Raw genomic sequence first — 21,158 nt, 5'->3', positions numbered from 1 at the left:
GCCATTTTCGAGAGGGCGGAGCCGCCGGGAGGGGAGGGCGGGGCGGGCGGTGCGCGCGCGCTGCCGGCGACCGTTGGGGCTGACGGAGCGCGGCGCGGGTGAGCGGACCCGGGAGGGGGGTTTGTTCCCCTTCCTTTCTCTCTGCTGGGGGGGTGGGGGTTCTTCTCCTTCCCTTCTCTCTGCTGGGGGGGTCTCGGGAGTTAGCGGCTAGGCCTGCCCGGGTCTCCCCGAGCCTCTCGGGGCTCAGACCGGGATGTGAGTTTCTACCAATCCCCACCCCCCCCGTCCCCCGCGCCAAGACTGAATCGCCTTCGCTGAGGCGGCCTCGGCTCCGCTGGCGGGCGGGAAGGGGGCAGCGCTGCGGGAGAGCAGCCCCCCCCGTCCCAAGGCTGGAGTCAGGGCGTTGGGCCTGCAGCCCTCTTAGCGGGCAGGGAGAGCTCTCCAGAGGGCGGTTCGTCTCACGGTGGGTCAGGGAAGCGCCTGCCTGCGTGGTGCCTTGTTATCTCCAGTTCACCTCAGGGCGGGAATTTTCGGTGCTTGTGTTCAAGATGCCTGTGCGTCTTGTTATTTCGCTTTCAGGCAACTTGTCGGTTTTGATTTCATCTAGGGGTAAAAACCCGTAGGAGTTTGAGGAGTAAATGCTGAAGCATGCCACTGCTGTGCTTCAGGTGCTCAGGTTTATGGGCGAAGCTGTGCCAGGTGCTGGGGTATTGCAGCAGGGCGGAGAAGGAGTGGGAGAGTTGTTAAGAACGTGTTGCGGGCTTTATTTTTTCCTTTCTTTTTTTAAAGACCTCTGGGTCAGACATAAAGCATATGCTTGGCAATCTTTGAAAGTTACCTTGGCAAAAGCATATCTGTATGAATTAAACTTAAGCATTAAATGTCTTCTGTAGTTATTTTCAAGTAACTGGTTTACTTTTCTGGCTGTGTAAAAAAACTTTGTAGAGTAGAATATAATCTTAAAACACAATTTCTAAAACATAAAAACTATATAGCTATAGCACATACTGGCCCAATGAGAAATTGAGGAGATCGGGGGGGGGGGGGGGGTATTTTATATTTCCTGTCAATGATCTTATAATAACATGATGTCTTCAGTGATTTCTAAGTATATGAAAAAATCAGGTTCAGTCTCCCTTCTTCGGAAGTTACCATCTCTCTAAGCAGATTGGAGGCTAGTGATGAACGAAGCTCCTCAATAAAATCTGAGTAGACAGATCACTGCTATTGAAAGTAGTAGATCTGTTTGTATACAGGTCCAGATCTGAATATTTTACAGAATACACTCAAAAAAGCAAAGACTGGTAGGTCTCACAGGCTTTCATAACTCAACCCTAGATATATATATTGAATGGGGTTGAGGAAAACTTCTGTCTTCAAATAACAATACTTTATTATCTCATAATTAAAAAAAAGTGGGGGTTTTGTAGTTTTCAATCTTTTATACTTATTTTTTCTTTCTTATTTGTAATCTTATGGAATATTAAGTGTTTGTAGTGTATTTGTATTTCCTATTAATTAACATGTGACATTCCATAACAATATATAGCAACCAACTAACAGGTTTTTTTGTTTTTTAAATTGTGTTGATGTAGGCTGGCACGAACCAAATGATAACATCAAAAAAGACATCTCCCTTTTTTTGCTAGGAGTTCTATTGTTAAACCTCACTGAAGCTGAATATCACACTTGTCTTTTGAGAAGGTTTGGATGCCTTTTGTTAGCCTCCCCTGTGCACCAGAGAAATTAATCATCCTGGACTTCAAGAAATTATGTATTTGGATGCTTTATTTGTATTTTTAACTTATTTTATGTGCTTGAGGTATAACAACAGCAAAAGCAATATGTTATGCTCTGTACACATACAACTAAAATCAGGTTGAGTGATTGTAGTAGTTAAAGAAATGGATTAGAGAACATGATTTCTGTTGAAAGTAAGTCGTAACATGAGAACTTGATTTAAAAGCAACTTGGAATTGATTAGTTACCTTGTTTTAAAACAGTTCTAGAGTATAGAACAACGCACCCAACAAAGACAGATAGACTGTGATGGTGTTAAATGTGGAAGACAGCTGAATTTAACGTGGCCGTGTTCACTAGAGGCCACAAGGTGGCATCGGTCTTCACGTGGCTTAAGCAGATCTCAGAGCACAGGCAGCTAGGTCATCTAGTCATGATTAATTCAGAGTAGGATTTTATTTTATGAGTATACAGTAGTAGTTTCAAAATCAGAAAGAAAGAAATACAAAACAGTCCAGATTTTATTTGCTTTTTATCTTCTAATGTTGAGGGAGAAGAGGGAAAAGTAGAGAAATAAGCATGAGGCAAACTTGTACAATAAGGCAGTGCAGGAGTAGATTGGTATTGTGAGGCGGAAAACCAGAGTATGCATTAGAGGCCTTGTATAGAACTGGCAAGGCATGAAAACCAGAAGAATAATGAAAAAGAAGACAAGAAAAGGAAGACAATTAAACCTCGTACTGGGGTAGCACGGAGAATAGAGCTATATAAGTAAAGTTAAATAAGAGACAAAGAAATATGCCACTGAATGGTTGTATGTTTTCAGCTGGCATTCATTATAGGTAGTGCCAGTCACACAATACTAAAACTAAAATAGTAAAAACATACACCCTGGCGTGTTTCTGCAATCACAGTGTTATAAATGTCAAAATGTTTGTTGGAAGGGATTACTGGAGGTCATCAATGCTGATTCCTTGCTCAGAGGGGGGCTTCCACCAGTACTGGTTAAACCAGCAAGACTGGATGTTGAAAATCTCTGAGAATGGAGATTCTGCAACCTCTGGATAACCAGTGCTGCAGTACCCTCTGTTATTTTTTTTTCCTGAAGTCCAACCTGTATTTCACAAGCCGGAATCTGTGGCTGTTGACCCTTATTACATCATCTTGGAATGCTAAGGAAAGTTCAAGTTCTGTCATTATTGTAAATATTCCTCAAGTAGCTTTAAGCTACTTCTGTTTGAACAGAAACATTTTAATGTGAATCCTACCACTTCAGATCAGGAAGTAATTCCCTCAAGAGGTGTGGTTTGTTTTTTTTTTTTAATAAAACTTGGATTGTGCGTATGTAAGGGACACATGAGACTTGGAAATGAATGATTCCCCCCCTCCTCCCCCCCCCCACACTAAGCTTGGTTTTATTTATGTTCAGGCTATTAGCAATGAAAACATACAGTCCAAAGAAGGTATTTAGAAATAAACCATCTGTGAACTAGAGATGCACTTAGAAGGCTTGATTACAAGCGTTCTTGGCTCATAGAAGTAAAACTGATAATGACTAAATATTTATTTTCTGAACCTCACGTTCATAATACGTCATACTTGATGTCATATTCTGAAAGTATTTTATTTTACTTGGTCTTCACAGCTAAAACCTTCATGCTGACAACCAAGAAGCTAGAACAATGGGAGTGACTAATCTGTGGCAAATCCTTGAGCCTGTGAGACAACCTGTCAACTTGAGCAGTCTCAAAGGAAAAACACTTGCTGTTGATTTAAGTCTGTGGGTTTGTGAAGCACAGACCGTTAAAAAGATGGTTGGAGTAGTTACCAAGCCACATCTGAGGTATGGTATCCATATAAACTATTGTAGCCAGAAATCTTGGAGCTGTATAATTTAGGTATGATACTTATTCCAAATTGAAGGCTACTTCAGAAATTCATATGACTGTGTTGTTTTGATTCTGTTGTTATCGCTTGTGCTACATACATACAGGGTTTGAAGTGAAGACGTGGTCATACTGGCTGAATTCAGTGTAATGCTCAGGTGCAAATAGAAGTTCTTGGGCCCAACGTACCTTGTCTTGAAGCCTCAACTGTAGATAAGGATGAGATGGATGTAAGCAGATCCATGTTTGTCTTACTGTGGTATAGCACTGTGTGATATAAAGATTATCAATGAACACAAATCAGTGTGCTAATTCCTATATATTTCTGAGGCTGTGTGATGGAAGGTATGGGAGTTCCAACTGTTTATCACAGCAGTTTGGAAGCTAGTCAATTCAGAGCATACTGAAGGTCATGCATGCTCAAGCCTAATCTGGTTTATAAATTAAAATTCTAGTTAGACCCCATATTGAATTAAATATGTTTAAATCATTCTTCAGGCTTATGAACAACCTTGAAGAATATGTATATTTTTAATTTAAATAAATCACATACGTAAGGAATGAACAAGTATAAGCAGCTGTAACTTCAAAGCACTGTTTTCTGCAAGTGATGCTGACAAAAATGAAAATATATACAAATTTTCATAAAAGACGTGTTATTGGTTAGCTCAAAAATACTGAGTTACTAGCTGCTGTTAGATGTTCCTGTGGCTTCTGTTGGATTCAGCTGATATGAAATATCAGCATCTTCTGAGAAAAATTTCTTAAAATGTTATGCTTATGACCCCAAATGGGTAATTAACTATAAAACTTCATTACTTTGCTCTGATAGGATGTCCTGTGTGCAGTGGAATGGAAGCACCAGTCCAGATCTCTTATGTAGTCTTTCCAAAGCAAGACAAAGGGATGAACAGATTTTTACCAAAAAAAGAAATGTTTTCAGGCAGTTGGAAATTAAGTTGTTTTGCTAAGTATTTTAGAGAAACTTACCATAAGTGATTGATTTTTATATCATTTGTGAAAATAGAACTAGCCTCAAAAGATCAGTTTATCCTTTTTTACCAGTAGCAATGGTACAAAGTTAAATCTAGAGTAATGGTCTTTCCACGTTAGTTGAAGAGATATAAATGTTTGGTCTACTCCTTTTGAAAGATTGATCCTGGAATTGCTGGAAAAAGCATAGCATATGCTGTCTGATATTGCTGCTCTCAATTTTAATGTTATAGACCAAATAGTTATTAATGCTCCCTTGCAAAATTCCACCCGTCAGTGATGCTGGTTTGCATATGAAATAAATTGGCATGGTAATGGTATCTATGACTGTCTAATACCACAGCATTCAGTCACTTCAGAATCTGATATGCCTGTATTGATAGATTTGGGATTAAAATTTGATATAAAAGAATCAATGTGGGTATGTGTTTGGAAGCAGACTTTGGATATTGAACGTTTTTTATAAAGCCTTTTAAATTTGCATATGTCTTTACACCCAAAAAAGATCTTTCTTGTCCTTATGTGGTATTTTCCTGGAAATTTTGTAAAGCTGTTAGAAGTTTGTAGTAAAACAACTTCAACCAAAGACAGGGGTATAGATAAAAGGTTTGTTAGCTTGGGGGTGAGGGAATCATAAAAGGTGGAGAGAAAGCTAAGATTGTTCCTGAGGTAGGCTGAGGGATATAAGGAAAAAGTCTGAAGAAATAGGGCTTCTCTAATTCTGCAGCTTATGGAACACCTTGCTTTATTGCAGAAACCTATTTTTTCGGTCCTCTTTCTTAACATCAATGGGAATTAAACTAGTGTTTGTCATGGAAGGAGAGGCCCCCAGGTTGAAAGCAGACACCATGAGTAAGAGGAATGAGATGCGCTATGGACCTTCAAAGAAAGTTGGAGCTGCAAGAACAGGGAGATCTTTATTTAAAGCCATTTTAAAAGAGGTGAGTGATTGAGGGCTGTGTTCCAGTATTTTTCATGTGATAGGAAGAAATCTTAACCGAATTAAATACAAGGACTTGACTGAATTAATAGTTTTCTACACAACAAATTTCAACAGTGTTTTGTGTTTTGAAGGAACACATGCCTTTCAAACTGGGCCTTACAGCATCTGTTAACTGTTGTAGAAGAGGGACAATGTCAGAATAATTTTCTTGTTTGATGTGTTCCTATGCATGTTACGCTGTAGTGAGCCACAGTCATAATTGAGTGTTTATTACAGAAATTCACCTTCCTTGTTCTTTTATAGTGTTAGTATTGATACTTTTTTTTTTCTAGGTTAGGGTATACATGAAAACAGGAATGTGTTGTGTACCTATGTAAGCTAAGCTAGTGTGTTTTTGCAGGGGTACACAGAACTGTTTTGTAACCAAAATCTATGATTTGGTAAACTAGCTGAATAGCTAAGAGGATATACTTGTTGGAAACCTACTGGATTAGGCTAAAAGGAAGATTGTATAGTCATCTTGGTATAGATGGTTGAAACAACTCTAGTTGCAAAGACCTCCTATTCAGTAATCTTCTTCATTCATTGTTGCAGATATGTAATCATTTTTGTCTATTCAAAATTTTGTGAAATAGAATTTATAGATACTCATGGCTTTGATAGATTGAATGTATCAATTCTTGTTTTATTCTTAAATTCTAAAATAATTTTTTTTCTGAAATTTGTAACAGGTATATATAAGTATATATCAGTATGTCTTATGCTGTGGTCCAGTCTTAGTAGGCTGACAGTACTGTACTTTCATGCTTGATTTTCTCTGGGAGTCTGGCACCTGTTGAAAGAAGTCTGTGCTAGCCCAGTGTCACTAGAGTAAACAGCGTTGTTTCATGAAGATAAATATTCCTTTGTTACTCTTCTTTTAAAAACATCCTAAATATCTATTTAAAGTGTAAAGATTTTTGTGAAGGAATAACCATTAATCATGCTGTGTTCAAGTCCTGTAACTAATACTTTGATCTTAGTTGGATATTTTTTTTCGCTGTTAGAGTAAACTGTACTTCTAAAGTAGTGCTTGTATTGATGTAGTGTTCTATAGGCAGTGTAACAGTAGCAGTTTTTTTATACACTTGTGTCTGAGAAAATGCATTCTGGTAAGTGGATCTAATTCAGCATTCAATCTGTCTTTCCTTTTCGATTCCTTCTTTTAGTGTCTTGAACTGCTGGAGTGTTTAGGTGTCCCTTGGGTTCAAGCAGCCGGGGAAGCGGAGGCAATGTGTGCCTACCTAAATGCAAAAGGACATGTTGATGGCTGCATTACCAATGATGGAGATGTCTTTCTATATGGAGCTCAGACAGTTTATAGGAACTTTGCCATGAATGCTAAGGTAACGTACCTCATCCCGTTCTCACCCTCTCTTTAGACACTTCCCAAAAATGTAAATAGAAAGAAGGGACTTGAAACAATTACTTACATATTATTGCACTGACCCTCTAGTAGTTGAGTTTATTTAAAATAGTACGTTTAAGACAGGAACGTTTTGTTTGATTCACTGGCAGTATTCCCGTGTATTGGATGTGAGTGCAAAACTACCGAACTGAAGAACACTTACGGTATTATTGTCTGTGTTTGTAGTGTCCTGTGATGTGTAATATAAAGCTAAGTAGCAAACTTTTTTTTTTCCCTTTCCTCCTCTACAGTGAAGAATTTGAGTGAAGTAATTGCTTCCTATAAATTTACCATTAGGGCATATGGGAGTGGTCAGCCTCCTGGGTCTAATAACAGTGTTCACACACTTGCATTTGCAGGTTTGTTTTATTATGAATATACTTACGATTAGTACTATTAGCCTCCAGTTAAACATGATGAATAGGGTAGGGATTGTACATCTGTATCATAATCAATTGTTGCAATCATTGAAAAAAAAACAGATCAATGTATGACCTTGAGCTGAAGTGTTCATTTGTTAGGAATGCAATTTTCCAGAGCTGGTGAAAGGCAACCCCAAATTTCCATATTTTATACTTTCTCTATAAATCAGAGAAAGGAATGCATGTGTTCTGTCTGGTGAATCTAATAAGAAAGTGGAGGAAAAATGGTATCGGGGTTGGAATTTTAAATAATATTCATCTGAAAGACTTGTTGAGAAAATACTTCAGTAAAGGAGAAAATCAATAGGACAGAAAAAAAGCACTATGAACAAACTAACTTTTCTTAAAAAATAATTAATTTGATGGAAGATGATTTGCTTCAGCACCATGTTTGGGTTCTATCTTGACCTGGTTCTTTTCTCTTTCATTCAACTTCCTTGTCATTTATCACCTAAAATGAAGGTGGCCTCAATCTTTCAGGTGTACTTCGTTACATACATAAGTCAACATAAAAGAATAATTTACGTGAGTGTGTGTCTGTCAGGGGCATCTGTTCCAGAAAACTGGATTATTTTGGATTATTTTGGGTTGTTGGCTTGTGTGGAGGGTTTTTTTGTCTTTTGGGGTGGGAGGGGCGGGGGCGGTACGGGGTAGTTAGTGTCCTATGTTTTGATTCATGTTAATCTTGATTTCATGTTGTTGTGTTTGAGTCCCCCTACCCTTCAAAGCTTCGGGTGTTCCTTTAGCTCATGTCTAATATGGTAGGTAACATTTTAATTTTTTTTTTTATTTTATTTTATTTTATTTTACTCAAGTAGCACATTAAAATGTTTACATGGATTTTAAAAACTGCAGTTCCTGAGATGACTTGCACAGCCACTAGTACTGGATAATGCTAGTTTGCCATATTTTTTCTACAGGTAGTAAACAATAAAAACACCCCTTGGCTTATTTTAGTTTCTTTCAACAGTTGATGCCCATACTTAAAACTTTAAATTCCAGAACTGTAGTTATTCATGTGGTGTCCATGGATTACATTATAAATTTTAATTGCTGCTAATCTTGTTTTGCTGTCAGACCCCGCTTATGGGATACACCCATTTCCTGCACATGTGGGTGAATAGGGGTGGGTAGGCAATCACTACTGAATGTGACTCAGGGCAGTTCCTTCCCTGATGTTACAGGAATAACACATGTGATAATTTCTCTTGCAGGATCCACATCTTGACTGTTACACAATGTCCTCTATTAAGGAGAAGCTTGGATGTGACAGAGAGTCTTTGATTGGGCTAGCTGTTCTTCTGGGTTGTGATTATCTTCCAAAGGTAAGCAATATTATTATTTTTTATTAGGTACTTACACTGTCTTGAAAAACAATAAACTATATCAAGGGAGACATGTGCATGCTGACAAAACTGTATGCAATGCACAATTACTGAGATCTAGTTGAAGAAGATGCTTAGTAAGTTGCTGTAAATTTTATTTGTGAAGGCTTAAAGATAATCAGAATGGTTCATGAACATTAATCTTTCTAAAACTGTCATGTATTATTCCAGACTTTCTATAATGGAGGTGAAGACAAAAGTTTAGATGTTGATTACTTTGAGCAAAAATGTGAGAACTCAGTTGTTCATGATGATGCTTTGTAACCATTCGTGTATAATTACATCCCTGGCAGAATAGCTGTGGAAAATGAGAAAAACAGCTTTGTCTATGCTGTTTGGAAGACTTAGTACTTATGGTTTTGAACTGTAGTTATTAGTAATGCCAGTTCTCGGTACAGTTTGGATGTATCCCTTTTCAGTTCTATCATTTGTAAATACATGATTTATGAAGTAGTAGAAGTCACCTATTTGAAAGTTTGCCTAATGAATGAAGTGAGAGGGATCTCACTCATGGCTACTTCACTTTTTTTTTTTTTTTTCTTTTTCTGTAAGCTCTTGAATGTTTTTGGAGACTTTGAACAGAAGCTGTTGTAATGGCTATTTGAAATGGAAAGAAAGTGGGATGAAACTTGATTTCCATACAGTTCATCATACAGTGACTTCAGGCAACAGTTGCTCCTGTTCAGGCTTGCAGTGGATATCTAGTTATTTTTAAATCATTGTGTGCTAATTTGATAAAACTGTCCTTTTAAACAACTGATACTGCTGAAAGAGCAAACAGCTCTAATTACTTTATCTTTTCCTGAAAGACTTGCTTCTGTTATAGGAATCTTTTAAATAGTTGGTATTATTATAATTACAAAATAAATGTATAAAGAGAGAAGGAGTAAAAAAAATGGTGGCTAATCAGTGGTTATTGTAATGGAACTAGCAGCTCCCGGAATGTCAGGTTCTTGCATAGTCCTGAAGTAACACTATTATGTAATGTCAGATAGGTCTTTTGAGTTACTGCAGCCCAGCAAAGTGGATAAAGATAGAAACTTCTAAGGAAAGATGAATTACAGGAGCACATTGGGAATGGGGATTGGCGGAACAGATAAATGAGAATACCACTTTATAATTCCACTTCCTTTGTTGAATATATGTCAAAATGATGCTTTACTTGCAGAAGCTGAATATCTGACTTGCTACCTGAGTGTCTGGCTGCAGTCCAGTGAAAACTTCTAAATGGTTTTGAATGTACATTTATTTCATATGGTTGCATATATTCAGTTCAGCCATTACAGCTGGTTAAAAATAAGCTATAGATTTATTTGTAATAATGCTGGAAAAAGCACACTCAATACAATCTTTATATTCAACTCTACTGATTCTTGGCAAAATACGGTAAGGATTGAAAAAAGAACTGGAAGAGCAGTATGGGCATTTTAAACCATGGAATCATAGAATAGTTTGGGTTGGAAGGGACCTTTAAAGGTCATTTAGTCCAACTCCCTTGCAATGAGCAGGGACATCTTCAACTAGACCAGGTTGCTCAAAGCCCATCCAACCTGATCTTGAATGTTTCCAGGGATGGGGCATCTACCACCTCTCTGGGCAACCCGTTTCAGTGTTTCACCACCCTCATCATAAAAAATTTCTTCCTTATATCTAGTCTGAATTGACCCTCTTTTGATTTAAAGCCATTACCCCATGTCCTATCACAACAGGCTCTACTAATAAGTTTGTCCCCATCTTTCTTACAAGCTCCCGTTAAGTATTGAAAGGCAGCAGTAACGTCTCACTGGAGCCTTCTCTTCTCTAGGCTGAACAACCCCAACTCTCTCAGCCTTTCCTCATAGGAGAGGCGTTCCATCCCTCTGACCGTTTTTGTGGCCCTCCTCTGGTTGTTTTGAATCAACTGACTTTCACTCTTCAGTATGTCTAGGGATTACTACAAACTTCTGGATCTCAGTCCATGAGCTAGGTTCCAGAAAAGGAACCTCCAAGGTCAGGTTGGGCAGGGCTCTGAGCAACCTGATCTAGTTGAAGATGTCCCTGCTCATTGCAGGGGGGGTGGACTAGATGGCCTCTAAAGGTTCCTTCCAAGCCGAACCATTCTATGATTCTGTGAGAATATTTGCTGTTCCTATCTATTATCCATGGTGGTAGTCCCCTTTCCTATAAAGGACATGCATACTACAGATGTAATAATGGAGTAAATGTCAAAATCAAGCAAGCAATTATTGAAAGGGAGGGGAGGAATTCTTTGGGTTTGTGGTTTTATTGTGGGTTTTAATTACTTTTCAGAAAATGCTCTTGCACTTTTCTTTGTTACCTCTCAGAATTGAATTTGCGTAAGTGCTTGAGGTCTTCAAATATTAGAAGTTGTTTCTGTTGCCATAAAGCATCTCTTTCCTGTGAGTGAAAGCTTTTTGCTGTGTTTCTTCTACCTCTTAAGTTCTAGCCTTTTGACTCTAAAATCCAAAAGATATGTCTTCGTCTTTGTCTTTCCAAGACAATTCTGAAAAGTTTCAGCTCTCTGGCAGTTTGCTGGCAAGAATGTTACCAGTATTTTATATTGTCCTGTTGCAGATAGCAAGAAGGAAAACAGAAACAAAACCTCTTTTCCTATTTTTTTTCTACTAACTTCTTTCTCCACCTTATTTTATCTGAGCTGCTATTGAGCATAGGAGCATTTTATGCAGCTTCTGTGTTACACTGGTAGTACAGCTGTAATCTGTCACCTTCTCTGACTTTAGAACTTGGTCAAAAATTATTTTTCTTAATTTATTCTCAACATCTGGGATTATTTTTGTCATTTCTCCACATAATGTTATGAAGGCAGTTTTTATGAAAACCTGAGTATTTTCTGTTTAAATGATATTTCATATTTCTGTCTCTATAGGGCATTCCAGGAGTTGGGAAGGAACAAGCTTTAAAGTTAATTGAAACTTTACGAGGTCAAAACTTACTGCAAAGGTAAAATGAAAATTTATGTTGTATGCTGAAGTAGTTTGATTTTATTCAAAGACTTGCTAGTATGTACTTCAGCTCCAAGGCAATGTTCATAATACTTTAATTTGGGAGGGGGGGAAGGGATTACCACATTCCTTACTTTCTGTTTGCTAAATGAATTATGTGTTTTCCTAGGCAAGCTTCTTAATTGTTTTAAACGTTAGCTGGCTCCTAGCTCTTGAGCTAGCAAAGGTATGTTGATATGTTGGAAAGGAAGTCATAGGGACTGATGAGAGACTTTTGCTGATTTTTAATTGGGTTGTGGATCAGGACATGAGATACCAAATGCTTTCTATGTTAGCTATCATAATGTGTGTGTCAATACTAGAAATCCGACAATCATGTAATGTACTGTAAAAGAAATGTATTTCATAAATTGGAAAACTCTCTTTCTCGGGTTGTTGCCTGGGAAATAGTATTTTTCAGTGTTTCATTTTAAGTAGGAAAGTTAAAAATATTTCTTAATCTTTTTAATATCATCCTTTTAGGTTTGAGCAATGGAAAGAACAATTTCGGTATGGTAATAATCCACCGTTGGTTGTTAAAAGGGTAATTCACTGTTCTGAGTGCCATCATCCAGGTCAGTGAAAAGCGCTGAATTTTATTTTTAGCCTAATTGTTTAGGTTTTGTTCTGGTTGTGTGGGGTGGGGGATTTTTTTGTTTGGTTGGGTTTGGGGTTTTTTTTATGCCTAGCATTAAAACTCCGTGTTATTCAGCTTCTGGGAAATCTTCACATTTTCAGCATTGTGTATATGTGTCTTTATATAAATATTTTTGAGGCTGGGAACTGCCTTTCTTCAAATGTGAAACTAGTTGATAGCAGGTGGAATGTTATCGCAATGCTGTTGTGTGATCCCAGATATTTGCCTTTTTAACATTATCAGTAAAGAAAGTATGCTATACTGACAAGCAACTATTTCTTTAGCTGCCTGAATTGGTCTTGCATCAAGAGGACTGGATCCATTAGCACTGCTGGGTTTTGCTGCAGTGTTTTCTTAAAAAAATTCATCTTAAAAAAATTCATCTTAAGAAACCTAATTTTGGTCACATCTTTGATCAATGAACTTGTTCAAACCAATCACTTGGAGAAGGAAAAGCTTGTTTCAAATATGTTACTTACATACGTTTGCCAGGTTGTCATGGACTACTTCTGTAGTTTGTAGGTAGTTTTCAGCATAAGGTCTGAAACTGTTGGGGGAAAAAGTCTTCAAAAAAAAATGAAAGCTTTCTTGTATTTGTCAGTTTTCACTGGAGATATATAAATACAGCTGATGCACTCAGATCTGCTTACAGCTACTATTCATGTCAAATTTGTCTATGTTCTGAGCTTTGTGTTCGTACTATTAGCTTTGTACATTTGGAGATTTTGGAAACCTCTTTTCTCCTCATGTTTTGTGCATCTGCTTCTATAGGATCTTACAAGGAACATGAGCACAGTGGATGTAAATTCTGTGAAAGCACTAGATACTGCAAACCCAATGACTCTGAATACCGCTGCCCTTGTGAATGGCATCAGTTGGAGCAAGTGAAACAAGCAAGTGCAGTGGAGGACAATATCAGAAAGTAGGAATGTCATGAAAATTGAACTGCTTTTACCTGTGTTCATGTGCAGGGTGAGCATTTAAATTCTGCATTTTTCCCATCTGTATTTGGTTCCTAACAAATTTGTTTTACTTGCAGAAAAGCTAACAGTTGTGAGGGCTTTCCATTCTCTGAGGTAATAAACAAGCCTATTTAAAGATTAATTTTTTTAATCAATTAATTGAAATGTCAGTTTTCAACCCTCTCTTAAACTGCTTCTTTTTTGTTTTATGTCAAGGTTATCCAAGAATTTCTTGTAAACAAGAATAAATTGATCAACATAAAGGAATGTCAAAGGCCAAATTTATTGTCCTTTCAGGTATATAACAAAATTCTGGATATTCAGCTCTGTAGTTGTTTGTTTGTTAGTAAGAAAGACATCTGTGATAATTTTGATCTTCATTGGTAATTTTACTGGACATAAGAATTAAAGGATCTTGCTAAAACTTCTCAATGTACCTCGTTTTTTTGAAAGCATAAAATTGGAGACTTTGAAAACAATCAGTTGATGTAAATAGGTATGTAGAAAAGTGGAAGAAAGAGAACTTGGAAAAAAGGTCATTTGCCATTGTTTTGTTTTTCACTGTCCAGTATTACTAGATTGGATTGCTGAGTGCTGCATTGTCTATATAGTGTGTAAAGTACTGAATGGTTATATGATACAATATCTGCTTCAGGGATGTTATCTTTTTTGTTTTCATCCACCTTTCATAAAGGTATTAACAGATACAGCTCTTATTCTTACTTGTGCTTATTTCATTGTCATACTGACAGTGCGTATATAGTAACTTTGGGTATCGTAGCAAGTCATGACTGTGGCTTTTTTTTTTTTTAACATTAAACTTTCTTTTCGATCATAAATATAGTATTGAGATAACCAGCTTCTGTATATAACAAGCAGAAGTGGCTTTTATTCTGAATGTCACATTTTTTCCCAAAAACAGATAGCAGGCTTGTATTTAGCACAATACTGCCAGCTTTCAAGTTCAGAGGCCCTTTAATTCAAAGTGCACAAAGTTCAAAAGTGGTCTAGCTTATTCCTCTGTCCATAGAAGAAAGGATAAATATCCTGTGAAGCTTCTTTTTGGGAGTGGGGGAAAGCAGGGGAGAATGTTAATATATGCATGTTAGCATTGTTTTCTAAGAGTGATTTTTATTTGTTTTTTATTGGTGAAAGCAGATCTTTTACAATGTTTCATTGTCCAGGATTGATAACAGTGTGAGAATTATGTATAGCATGATAGACTGCTGTTAAGCAATATAGCTTTAATGAAAATCCGTCTTCATCCTTCTCTTACATGCAAAATCCGTGATTTTCACAGTTCCTTGTGTAGCTGATCCGAATCTGATCAGGTGTTTAGCAACTGCTGCTGCCACTACACAACCATTCCCTTGGCTTGTTACTGACAGCTGAGGAATCTGCCATGTTACGGATGACTGTTCCCTCCCTTGGCAGTGAGATATCCTTGGGTGTTACACTAATGTATAAAAGCGTTCTAGATATTTTAAGTATTTAGTCCTGTGTTCCTACTACACAGCTATCTAAGCATGATATCTAACAGAATAAGAAAGTTTTAAAGTTTGGGGTGGTGTTTTTATACTAACAGATATTTGCTTCTGAGAAGATGGAATGGACTAAACATTACGCTTGTAAGAAGCTGTTAGCACTGTTGACACGTTATGATATGATCCAGAGAAAATCTGGATATGTTGATTCAAAACAACTGCAGGCAATACGGTAATGTAGCTTGATTTCTTGAACTCAATATGTTTACTTCTGCTACTGGATGAAAATCCTGGTTTTTTTCCTTTTTTACAGAAATAAAACGGTTTTCTTCCATCTCTCTTTCAAGCTTTTTGCTCATTTTGAATAGAGGTGAAAATTTAGATCAGTACACCAATTCTTATGTTACTGCTGCACAAAGTAGTACGTACAGCAGTTTCCTTTCATTCTAACTGACAATGCCTGCTTTTCCTCTGCTTACTTTCTATTTCCTTGGATCTGCACATGAGATTTAGCATTACAGGTTTGATCCTCTGTTCAGGTTCTTAGCAGAAGTTTAATTGACTTCTGTGATTCAAAATAAGAGCCCAGACTTAGAAATGAGCATCTGCAGATTCAGTCATGGTCTCTGATTCCTTATCGGGCCTACTGACTGTCGTACTATGTGTCTGATGAAATCATTGGCTTACAGTTCTATTCTGCTACCCCTTCTCAAAACGTTTTCCTTCAGGACTGCTGCGTTTAGGAATATAAAAATGGCCAAGTGTCCTGTTACTAAAAATGGATATGCAGGAAAAAAAACCCCAAGCAAAGCATGTAACTACTTTCCCCAGAAATATTTTCCCACCGTCTGGGTTTCTGTTACTCGGGGGTTTTCTGAGCCAGAATTTGTACCTTCTATCAGCCCTCAGTGTATTTTTTTTTAAATGATCTAATCCTTTCTTAAACTTCCGTAAACTTTTAGAATCTACAGTGTCTGTTGGCAAATCTGAACTTAACTTCACTGTGTGAACAGAATTGTGACTTACTGTAACTTTAGTATCTGATGGTTTAATTTTCCAAATGAAACCTAAATTCTGCCGCCCCCCCAAATTCTTGTATTGCAAGAAGGTTAGTAGTTTTTTCATGTTCCTTGAGGCTGTTCAAGATTTCGTAGACCTTAATTTTGGGGGGACAGAAGGACAGTCAGTAGCAATATGATAGTATCTCTTCTGGGTTGATGTGTCTGTTAAATTATTACTTGGAGAGAAGCTGTTCTATTCAGTGCCATCTTTCAAAAGAGTGGAGAGACTGGTTGGGAGCTGCTTTTTAAATGGATTGGCTAGATCAATTACCAGCATTTACCTTGATGAATGAATTAGTTGACATCCTCTGTTTATAACACTTTATAGTGTTTCAAAAGTTTAAAAGACAGATCATGTGTGCTCTAGAAGATTTCTTTGGTTAAGAAGTGTTTAAAAACACAGTACCGACTGATTCAGCGGGAGCCTCTTTGCATGCAGGAACCTATTAAACTGGGGTGTAGATAATGTTTTTAGAAAAATTTCATAAAGACTGTCTGTCCCTGCTCAGAACATGTTTTATCTTCCTTCATGCTCTCATGCAAAAGATATAAATGACCCTGTCTGGTCATTCAGAAAATTACTGTCTATGGCAACAGCCTTCTCTGAGGCATTAGTTGAAGATATCAAACTGATGTTTGTAGGAGCCTGCATTACGGTTGTCTGTTACAGAATAGCTTTTTAATTTCTTGTTATGCTCCTCTGAGCTGTATCATTAAAAAAAATAAAAATGTTTCATTACTCAAATCTAGACACAAAATGTTACTGTGCAACTTATACAGAGAAGTAGTGTATTTCTTAAAAGGTATATTAATTTCACTATTACAAGATTATTTTTTCCTCTGAATCACTACAAATTAGAGTATTGAAATATTTTTAGATAACTTAGATTTTTTTCATTTCCTGTTTAAATAAAATCATTTAATGGGCTGCTTCTGTTCTTACAGGATAGTCAAGACACGTGTTAAAAACGGAGTTCCTTGTTTTGAAATTGAGTGGCAAAAACCAGGTTGGTCTGGTTTCTATGTACATTATGGAACAAAACTGTTCATAGAAAAAGAGGAAAGCATGCTTTAAAGAGGAGAAGAGTTTGACAACATTATGAGGCAATGAAATGTGGGTGAGATTGGAAACTGTTCTATGAAAACAATAGAAAATGTGCATCAGATTTCACATAACCTGAAAGTAAAAGCAATGCTTTAAAAAAAAAAAAAAAATCTACCTAGAAAGCAAGGGACTTGGTCTTCAGGTACTTTTTCTGGTACATGTTAGTATACTACATTAGTTACTCTGTATTTCATCTCTTATTTCACTATGTACCCAAAGCTGTGACTTTACTAACTAGAAATTTTTCTATGCTGACAGACTTCTACCTTTAGTGTGCCAGGAGACTGGCAGAAAGAAAAAGACTTTACTTGTAGCTAAATCTCAAGCATTATACTATTAATCTTTTTACATACCTTCTTTGTGCTCAAATAAATCTTTTGTTGTTTTACTTGCTCCCTACTTTGATACCTCTGTATATACATGTCTAATGTACAGTCATTAATTTTTTAGAACATTATGTTGATGCAGAAGATGAACCTGTGGAGTTGTTTGTAGTCACAGTTGAAGAGGAGTCTTTGTTTCAGGCTGCTTATCCTGATGTTGTTGCCCTTTATCAAGTGGAAAAGTCAGAAGTTCTGAAGAAGAAACAGAAAAGTAAGTCCAAAAGCTTATTTCTTAGGAACTTCTGGGTCTTTCCAGAATACAAGAAGCAAAAGCAACAAAAATTTCTCCCACTGTTGAGCAATATCATGTTTTGTCAAGATCAGGGCATGATATCTTGCAGGGACTCTGCTTTTATCTTACCAGTTAATACTTCAGCACTAGGAAATCTGAACTGTGGTTAATATGTCATTTTGATATGCCCTTTTTATTTTTTTCAGACAGGAAAGACAGACCGAAAGAAAAGGAATTATCAAATGTTTATGATGAAGTTAGCAATCTTCTGTCGCAAATGAATTTAAAATCTAGATGTGGAATTCTTCCCGTGCAAGACTCCACATCAGATATAAAAACTCCCCGAGAAGACCAGATACACCAGAGAAGTACTGAATCAAAAGATCTAGTGTTAGCTTCAGCTTCCTGCATAACAACTGTTCAAATGCCAGCATCAGCAGCTGCTCTTCCTCTGACGACATCTTACTCACTTTTACAGAGTATGTTGGCCGACTCATCTGTGTCGCCAGCACAATTTACTAAAGATTCTGGGATATCATCCTCTTCCTCTGTAACAGCTCGTCTACAACTGAGCAGTATTGACTGGGAAGGAACCTTCTTCAGCGCTTCACCAGCACTTGGGGGTGATACCCATGATCCAGCAGCTGACTTAACTACATGCATAAAACACTCGCGTGCTCTAGGTCATGAAACAGTAATAGGTAGCTCAGAATATTCTGATGCTATGCAGACTGATCAACATCATTCTGATAGTGCAGATGATTTGGTTTCAGATGATGCTATGGAACAATTTCAGAAGTGGTCTTTAAGTGAGCGAATACTTAAGAAGACTTCCATTCCATCAAAGCCTTTGTTGTCTGAAGACGTAACGCAACCGGAGTCTTTGAAATGTTTTAAACAAACACAAGAAATGTTGAATCCTGATAAAGATTATGTCTCTTCCTCGTGTCAGTTAAACAAACTAGTGCAGGAAAGTAAAAATGTGCTGTCAGAAAACTATGCAAGGGAATCCAGCATACACATTTATCAAGATCAGTACAAAAAAGCTGACGGCCTGGCTGAAATGATGCAAAAGGACCATAATATAAGCAGTTCAACATCTCTAACCCTCAGTGGGCAAACAACAGAGACACAGCATCCTGGGTGTGAAATGCTTCCAGCATCTCAAAAGCCACCAGATGTAACTGGCTGTCACATTAAAAAAGCTTGTATTCAAACTACTTGGAAAACTTCTTTTAAAAGGAGTGTGTGTCACAACAGATGTTCTTCTAGTGAAGACAGTGATGATGGGAATATGAACAAAAATCTGATTTACGAGCAGCAGCAAAGGCAACTGAACCCCGATCAGTTTAAAAAATGTTTTTCAAAGGAAAGCAGTAACATTGTTACTAGCAAAAGAACAAACAGTGACTCAGCCCTTATAATTAAAGGGAAGAAGAAAATGACCAATTTTAAAAAAGCTGGTAATAGTTTCTCATTGCAAGTATCTCCAAAACCGTCTTCTGCAGGGGAAGTTAATTGTCCCCAAAGTCCAGAGCAACCCTTTGAGAGGTTGGGTTGTGGTCCCATGCAGCAAGCCAAAAGTGCTGTTCCATCTTATGCATGGGCAGACAGTCCACTTCCCCTGTCTGAAAGACTAAAAGGAAGAATCAAAATTAATTAGGTTCCTCATAAAATAGATTATGATAACAATTAACTCTGAACCTTCAGCTTTTACAGAGTTCTTTCTCAAAGTTTCTGCAGTATGCTCTATCAATTTTAAGTGGACACAGTTTTGATGAATAAGAAGTGCTGTGAAATACTGCATACTAGAGCTAAAGTTTGAAACTAAAATGTTAGCAAAAGTACCAAATGGCTGATTATAGGCAAGTGCCAGTTATTCTGGACTTGATTAGATTCTAAACTTGATACATAAGTATCAGGATATATAGTATACAAGGGAGCAGGGGGGGTTATTTACGAAATAAGAAGGTTTTTTTCCCAACCGTTTGTGAGGATTTTATGTACGGCTGTTAGTCCTTCTGCTTTTAAAAACAGACTTACTAAAATAGTGCCTGCACTGCTGTTGGATATTCTTAATAAGACAAAGTGATACAGCTCTTTCCAACTGAAATTTTCCATTCTGCTCCACTAACTTAATTTTGCTAGTTTTAAAATGGGTTTTCAAACCTTGGGATGCCAGTTGTGTTGACTATCTCTGTAGGACCAGATAGAGACACACAGCAGATGTACCTTGCAGGGTAGCTAAATTTATTTCTGCCATGCCCTATAATAAACTGTTCTTTGAGTATGTGCATCTTCCAAAGAATGGAATAAGCCATGTAAGGATATTCTGGTTTTGTAGCTGTCATATCTAATATTTAAGGAAATTTGATGGCTTTTTTAATCAAACATTTATAGTGAGGGGCATTTTTTTCTTAAAGGATAGGAAATTCCATCTAACACTCACTTCTACTTATAATAGAATGAAGGTTAAGTTACAGAAAATCAAAATTTAATGATGATATTGCAGATTCTTTGGATAATATCATGTAAATGTTTGTTTTTAAGGGGGGAACTTGAATACAATTGCATTTTTGAAGGTGTTCTTCATACCTCTTTAATATAGAAGCAATCTTTGTTCATACAAAAAAAAAAAAAGTTGTCTTCAATAGCTTACTAGAAAATGCCTCCTGGCCTGCATTTAAGCGTTCATAACTTTTTCTATGGACCAACCAGAAGGAAGGCCACTCTTACCAAGATAGAATGTTAAGGATTGAAATTTGGAATATCCATGCCTTAATGAAAAGGTCAATTCTTTCTTCATAAAGGCCAAGGCTTTAAAAGTTAGGAAGCTAAATTCCAGATGTGTTTAAGGAAGAAATAGGTAGTCTATAGATAATACAGTCTGTAATTAGCCAAAAATGGTAGTTTCTTATTTTCCTCTGTGGGCAGGTGGAGAAGGTTTATAGTTGATTTTCCAAATGAGAAATGTATTATGGAAATGAGTAAAAAATCCAAAATATTGGAAACTTTTTTTCAGTTTTGAAGATGGTCTCTCTCTTCTGGAGACTCTTAACCACCCAGCTGATGTGAGAGGGTAGCTAGAAGAATAGAGTTGCTAAGGAAAATAAGAGTAGCAGTTACCTGGGGACCATAAATGGAGAGATTCCTTATGCAGTGGTCAGTAGTGGAGAGATCAGACCGTTTTTGGAAAAACATTGTTATTGGTTATGTATGATTCTTTTCCTTGCTGCTGATTTTGAATACTGAAAGTTGGAATCAAGAGTTTGACTTTTCATTAATAAAAATGCCAACATCATGTGAATGACCTCACTTTTGTTCCCTCCCAGTGTATGGGTATGTTCCCTTTTGTTGGAAGGATTGGACAATTTCACCCACAGTGTGTGGGTTTCTGTGTTTTAGGGGTTTCTTTAGAATTGGGGGGCAAGAGCAATTTTTGGAGGGGTTTTTTGTTTGTTTTCCAAATCTGCCTG

The 21,158-nt window shown here is 37.2% G+C and overlaps 1 protein-coding gene across 4 annotated transcripts; it reads left to right on the top strand.

The window, feature by feature from the left end:
• Positions 1-30: 30 nt before the first annotated feature.
• Positions 31-20,983, top strand: GEN1 (GEN1 Holliday junction 5' flap endonuclease). Of its 4 annotated transcripts, XM_069805743.1 has the most exons (15): positions 340-463; positions 1,596-1,704; positions 3,386-3,583; positions 5,374-5,560; positions 6,771-6,947; positions 8,646-8,756; positions 11,704-11,777; positions 12,302-12,393; positions 13,227-13,377; positions 13,495-13,531; positions 13,634-13,714; positions 15,003-15,133; positions 16,908-16,969; positions 17,518-17,661; positions 17,889-20,983. In XM_069805743.1, the coding sequence occupies exons 3-15, from the start codon at positions 3,423-3,425 to the stop codon at positions 19,343-19,345; spliced, it is 2,865 nt and encodes a 954-aa protein (XP_069661844.1). In that variant the 5' UTR covers positions 340-463; positions 1,596-1,704; positions 3,386-3,422; the 3' UTR covers positions 19,346-20,983. The 4 variants fall into 4 exon arrangements, with proteins under 4 accessions (XP_069661846.1, XP_069661845.1, XP_069661844.1 ...); XM_069805745.1 differs by lacking the exons at positions 340-463; positions 1,596-1,704 and adding an exon at positions 31-98; XM_069805744.1 differs by lacking the exon at positions 1,596-1,704 and having other exon boundaries at positions 324-463.
• Positions 20,984-21,158: the final 175 nt, after the last annotated feature.

Source organism: Haliaeetus albicilla, chromosome 18, assembly GCF_947461875.1.
Source record: "Haliaeetus albicilla chromosome 18, bHalAlb1.1, whole genome shotgun sequence".
Lineage (NCBI taxonomy): Eukaryota > Metazoa > Chordata > Aves > Accipitriformes > Accipitridae > Haliaeetus > Haliaeetus albicilla.
This window is presented reverse-complemented; position numbering and strand designations above follow the sequence as displayed.

Bases quoted from the DNA above. Each gene is read 5' to 3' on its own strand.
- GEN1 (XM_069805745.1), top strand. From the start codon at position 3,423: ATGGGAGTGACTAATCTGTGGCAAATCCTTGAGCCTGTGAGACAACCT. The intron at 13,378-13,494 runs GTAGGAATGTCA...TTTTACTTGCAG, and splicing joins GTGGAGGACAATATCAGAAA to AAAAGCTAACAGTTGTGAGG. The intron at 15,134-16,907 runs GTAATGTAGCTT...CTGTTCTTACAG, and splicing joins AAACAACTGCAGGCAATACG to GATAGTCAAGACACGTGTTA.